Raw genomic sequence first — 6,138 nt, 5'->3', positions numbered from 1 at the left:
TATTAGGTATTTATAAATCATTTACCCCTATTGATATGTGCTTGCGGTAGGTTGGCTTGTTCGACAGTGAGGTTTCGCTATATGTGCAAAGACTGCACACAAACAACTAACTAAGACTAGTGTTATACAGATTCAAAGGGCAGCTCGAGGATTGCCTTAATGACTTAGATTTTGGAGATATTTGCCTTGTCCAACTAGGAACTCTATTCAGCTTTAAAACGCTTTGCGCTTTTTAGTGGACGACAAATTTCCAGCACGGACACCTAGACTTGTACCGGCAACCTAATAACTTCCGTTCCCCAAAGAGAAAGTAGATTCAAACTGAGTTTATTATTAGTCATTGCTTGCAGATGCACGATTTAGGTGTGCATGTTCCTTCCAGTCTGTTAGATGCCTGCTGTCACGCGCAACCGTTCTCGTGTTGTAGGATTGTACCGCTTCTATGAAGGCTTTGTCAACCTTTCTCTATATAGACATACAAATACACGTAAACCAATTCCCTATTCTCATTAGTTGAAAATTATTTTCGATCAGTGACAAAAATAGCTGGTATAGGAAAAAAGTCATCTATGCGCCAATCCTGAACAAAAATAAAGCCCTTAACCGTAATACGTTATTTCTTTATTAAGAAAAAAAACGAAAAATGGATAAATCCATAATGCCATCAAGCTGATACGAAGTTCGGACTTTTTAGGATTTTTTTCGACTAATCGTTCAGTTGTTTATTTCCTGGAAGGATAGTGAGTACGCGAATAGAATAAAAGTAACGTGGCATCTAAAAACTAAAAATGAAAACATTAGTGCGATAGACTGAAATGGTTGAGGTAACTTCAAAGCAGCCGAAATTACTCAAGGAGAACTTGTTTGAGATTTTCAGGCAGCTCACTACCGTCAAACTATGTAACACTACACTAAGGATAGTAAAACTAATAACTTACGACAGTTACCTTATTTGTCGCTACCCCATGACAATGGCCGTCGGCGGATTTACCGACTGCTGTCTTAGCATGAAGGATCCACTGAGTGAATCCTCAGTGATCCTTTTCAACAAGTTTGCATCCTCAGGCTCCATCCTTTCCCTGACTTCAAGGGCTTTCGGATAGGAACGGCATTCACCCTGCAAAACCGAGACTTCCATCTTTTCTACTACTGACAGAGGTGCTGATGTGGCCTGGTCTTGCAGTGCTTCTTCCATCAATGCACGCCAGAATTTTCATCGTGAAATCACGGTAGGGCTTTTCCAAATCTGTAATACCACCGTATCCGCTTAGCACAGGCTGGGTCTTTCTAGTTAATAGTATGCTTCGTAAAAGCACCAGTCCCCTCTACGTTTTTAACAGGCGTAAACATGGAGGAATAATTTACCCTTCTATCTGCAATAACATTAATGCTGAATGAATATCCTGCTTCACCAGGGTCTAGATTTCTAGAACGGTTCTCTAAAAAGTTGAACTTCAATCACTTGTAATAGTTTGTTTGGGTCCTTGAGAATGAAACCGGTGCGTACAGATTCAGTCCTATTTCGGCTGTGGTTACGATCACAGATACATATTGCAGTTCTGCGTCAAGCTTATCGTCCAGAGTGTTGTCGTTTTATGAAGTAGTACGGTAGGATATCCATGCTGGACGCCCTTTGCAGAAGGAATAACGCACCTCCCTAGAAGCAGTTTAGTATAGTTTCTGTCCGTATAGTCCGTAGTTTATAAAACTCCCAAAGCAATTCGCCCCCCCCCCCCGTGACGGCATTGAATGCGTCCTTAAAGTGCGATGCGGCTTTGAACATGCTCGGTCAGCCCGCGTACTTGTGGTTGTTTTATTGCCTTATCCTAGCTGGTACGAATCTAGAGTATTTTGAGTTTCCTTTTATGCCACTTGAATAAACAAACGGGCATTAAATAAAGCCGACGAAGACCCTCCAGTAACAACATTCATCAGATAGTATCGATGCGCTTACCAAGAGTAACTACAAGCATTATCACTAGACAACTTTAATGGCTGGAGAGAGCATTAGAATATCATTAGGTGTTTTGCGTGCCTAATTTTCACTGCTTCTGTGGAGTTTACAATGCGTCTGACGAACGAAGTCCTATAGTAGCATGGCAATGATACAGAAGCTGCTTTGCCATCTCTTGTGCGAATAAGGATAGAGCCAAGTGCAGTAATCGGCAAGGTTGGACCGGATTACTGCCGATAGAGAACTTTTTTGTTTATAGGTTTACCCTTAGCGACAACGCCAAACGTTCCTGCCGGCTCTGTATTGTTCCGAGATGCTGTAAGCCCTAGCATTTCCGCGTAAGCTTCCCCAACTGAAATACGACTCACCTATGCACTTACGTTAACGACGCGAATTTCTACAAGTAAATTAACTAATTAATAAAAGAATCGATATACCACAGTATATACACACTCGCACTATTAGTTTTTAGTAACAATATATAGAAAAGGCGAAACCCGTCACAAACAAACACGCTTTCACAAGTTAGCAAAAAGAAATTACTAAGCCAGGAACTAGTTTAAAGATTTAGTGTTTTTTTTTTCTTTTAGAAAAATATTTACATTCGATTTCACAAAGGGACATTTGTAACCGTGTCATTTTTACAATTCCTCTACAGTTAATAATAGACGAAATAATAACTGCACAGTGTCAGCATCAATTTCCCTCTTACGTTTAACTTAGGACAGGGCGAATCGAATACCCATATAATAGTCATAACTTAACAGACGTAAATCAATAGTGGCATACGGTTACAATCATACTTACAATACAGACAAAGTTAACTAGTGAATTCTTCCAACAATAGTGGCATACGGTTACAATCATACTTACAATACAGACAAAGTTAACTAGTGAATTCTTCCAAGTGGCAATTAGTAACTTAAGGACTAGTAATAACTGCGGTGAACTAAAAACGCATTGATACATAAGTGAATCGATTAATAGCTTATACTGTGAGAGTTACTATCCAAACGGTCTTCGAGTGTCATAAATTGTCTGACCACTTTTGCGACCGCTGTAGGATTGCTTTCAATATTATGACCGAGATTTCCTTGTTCCGTAAAATTGTTCATGGCTATTCTGGCTGACGAATTCAATGTATTCCTGATGTCGGTTAGTGCCATATATATGGCAGTGCCCTGATCCACTTCGACAACGGCGTCGTCTGCTGGGTGCAAGATTAAAGTGGACAGCGGTTTCCGTTTAACAATGACCCTTAACGAATCAAAATTTGTGTTTGAATCACTTTGTAGTGGTTCGACGAAAACGCGCTCGAAAAAAGGTAACCACCTCCAGAACCTGTTGAACTCCAAGGCGTTCTGTGCAGCTTTTGCCGTACTTTCTACGGGCGTTTGCAGCACTAACATTTTAAGGTCCGCTGACTTCTGGAAGGCAATATCGGTAAGTAACTGCAGCGCGACCGCGCCACCCCACGTGTCCCCCCAAATAATAATACCTGCGGAATTATTCGCATTAGTAACTTGTCCTTTTAGGTAGTTATACATACTGACAGAATCCTCGACGACGGTTTGTACGCTTGGCAAGACCTCATCACTATCAGCGATTCCCCTATAATCAAATGCGAGTACATGGTAGCCAAGATCTTCTGAGATGATTTTATGGAGAGCTAACCTTCGGGTTGCAGCGCGAGTTTCTCCAAAAGTAGGCACAAATAGCACTGTAGGGGTTAAGGCCGCGTAAGGTTGCACTTCACCGCAAGGTTGACTCGCTGCAGGCGGCGTATACCACGAGCCTATCGCACCGTATTGAGTTTTAATCAGCAGATTCGTGCTGCAACGGAAGCCTAATGCGGATGGCGTCTCGAGTTCACTAGGCGAACTTCGTTGCCACCCCACGAACATCAGCTGGCGTCTAAACTCTGGGTTCAAAAAGATCACTAACGGAATAAGGAACGCGTACACTAATATAGACAACAGAGCAATCAAAACCAAGACTCCAAGTATCGTGTAGCATATGCGTTTGGCGATAACTTTTTTGCTTGGCTGAGGTTTTCCTTGTTTAATTGTTTTAATAGTGAAAATAACGCTTTTATTTATATTCACTAGGGCTTTTTTCGCCGATCCCTGCTTTTCTTCTTCTTCATTGCGTACTTTCAGAGCTGTCGACTGCGGGCCCGGCCACCGGTTTCGTTTCAGTTTAGAATAGCGTTCTAAATCTTCCGTAGTGGGCGATACCGAAACGCTTCCGAAGAAAGTTGGATCTGAATCGACAGACATGCCGTTTTTTTGTTTCCAAACTTTGACCCAAGCGACTATTCACACAAGCTGTCTGTTTAAAGTAATATCGGAAGTTTTTTTTTCGGCAGCACGACTGAGTTGCTATAAAAGTGTGCTTCAATACCTATCATAACTAATACGATGAAGAACACCGAGGTAAGCTTTGTTATTTCAGACAATTAATGAACGTACGAATCGAAACTATTCAATTAACTAAACTTCAAATTCACGTACAGCTGTGTTTCATAACAAGCAAACCTAGCAATTGTTTGTTAAAACCTCGCAGATGTTGAATCTAGCAATGTGCCTTGCTCTTCTGGGGAGCAGGGCCAGCTTGACATAGAAGTAAGGTCGTTTATGCCACCATCTGCGCGCCAGCAGGGCAGACAAAAGTCGTCGTAATTTGATCTTACTTCTCTTTTTTACTTTATATATCTAGATGTAACGTATGAATGCTAAATAAATTAAGCTCATAATCTTAATTTACATAAATGAATTTTGCTAAGTGTTATAGTTGGCTAATTTTTTCTGCCAGTGACAAGTAATTGTTGATGTAGTACCTAACCCATACGTCCGCATCATGGCCTAGACACCTGTAGATTCGGACTGATCAAAGGACATGTCTTACAATTCCTTAGGTTCGCGTTTTAGATAAAAGCTACCGTCAAATTTTAGCGCCTTTCCGTCCCTCAGAGCAAGCACCTTGAACCTACTGAGCAAAGACAATTAAATCGATGGGCTATTTGATAACGTTCTTTACCTTCCAGACGGTAACAACGGAGAGGCTACGTATATAATGGGTTCACTACAAAGTGTGTGGACAGTTTCGGCAAAATCTAACATTAGGGGAACAAAAATGTAAAGGAAGCATGCGCTGCCCTTCGACTTCTTCACAAATTTAATTTAATCCAATTAAAAATGGGGTAATTGTCACTCTGGATGTGAAAAGATTACTTTGCGTTGAGGCAGTAACACAGCGAAGTGTCGATCGATATAATTCTCCTCAACAAACGATGTAATACTGATACCTTCGCGTGATAGCCCGTTTGGCTTCAAGTCCAAATCGGGACATATGTCTGAGCTGGCAAATTATCCAGTGTTTTTTTTTTTGTTTTTGCTTGAAATATCAATTCAACTAAGCTATCACTAGTATTCAAGTAGCATCTGTGCTATTTAGCTGATTGAAAATAGTTTGTTATGCTGTGGGCCTGCCCTAGCGTCGCAGCCCTACATATGAAACGTTTCTTCGCTGTTTTAGATATATAGTAAAGAATAGAATTGTCTCCTTTGTGCTGAAACTACTGATGGATATATACTGCGTCCTCGGGCCGAACTTGTCAAATCCTGCCTTTATATACACTACCAACATATACTGAAATTAGTGTAGACCTTTCTCCATGAAGCCTACTTTCCGTGTGTGCACGCTGTTAATGTTGTTAGACTATTTAGAGTATGGCAAGGGTTACGTTTATGCGCAAAGTTTAAAATCGAAAAGTTCAACTTATTTCTGGTTTATTTTTAGTCAACGTTTGCAGTGCTTCCCTGAGATCGAAAATATGTAAATACGTATAGCTCGATAAAAGTGAACCTAGGCTCGTTTACCCAACATTTTTGCTTATAAACATCACCCAGCAAAACTAAGAATGCAACATATTGATCTCATTTTTGACATCCACAATAGGGACAGAAGTTACACTTAATTTTGAAATTCGCAAAATAAGTTAGGTGATTATATGGGTACTTTTACAAAAATCTTAAAATGAAAATGTATGATAATTACATATGTAAGCACATTGAGTTTTTAATCGATATAGGTTTTTTTATCGGCTGCTCATCTACTTACAGTGGTCTGGAGAAACGGCGTTAATTTTCCTGGCAGAATTTGTAAGCACCCTGAGAGTGACG

General features: G+C 40.5%; 1 protein-coding gene across 1 annotated transcript; it reads right to left on the bottom strand.

Annotated features, from left to right (window-relative positions):
* Positions 1 to 953: 953 nt before the first annotated feature.
* On the bottom strand, positions 954 to 4,233 carry LOC111244810 (uncharacterized). The gene is made up of 2 exons (XM_022792252.2): positions 3,504 to 4,233; positions 954 to 1,246 (listed from the first exon to the last, which is right to left on the bottom strand). The coding sequence occupies exons 1-2, from the start codon at positions 4,231 to 4,233 to the stop codon at positions 1,113 to 1,115; spliced, it is 864 nt and encodes a 287-aa protein (XP_022647987.1). The 3' UTR covers positions 954 to 1,112.
* Between the last annotated feature and the right edge of the window lie 1,905 nt (positions 4,234 to 6,138).

Source organism: Varroa destructor, unplaced genomic scaffold (genome assembly GCF_002443255.2).
Source record: "Varroa destructor unplaced genomic scaffold, Vdes_3.0 BEIS01000002.1, whole genome shotgun sequence".
NCBI classification, from domain to species: domain Eukaryota; kingdom Metazoa; phylum Arthropoda; class Arachnida; order Mesostigmata; family Varroidae; genus Varroa; species Varroa destructor.
This window is presented reverse-complemented; position numbering and strand designations above follow the sequence as displayed.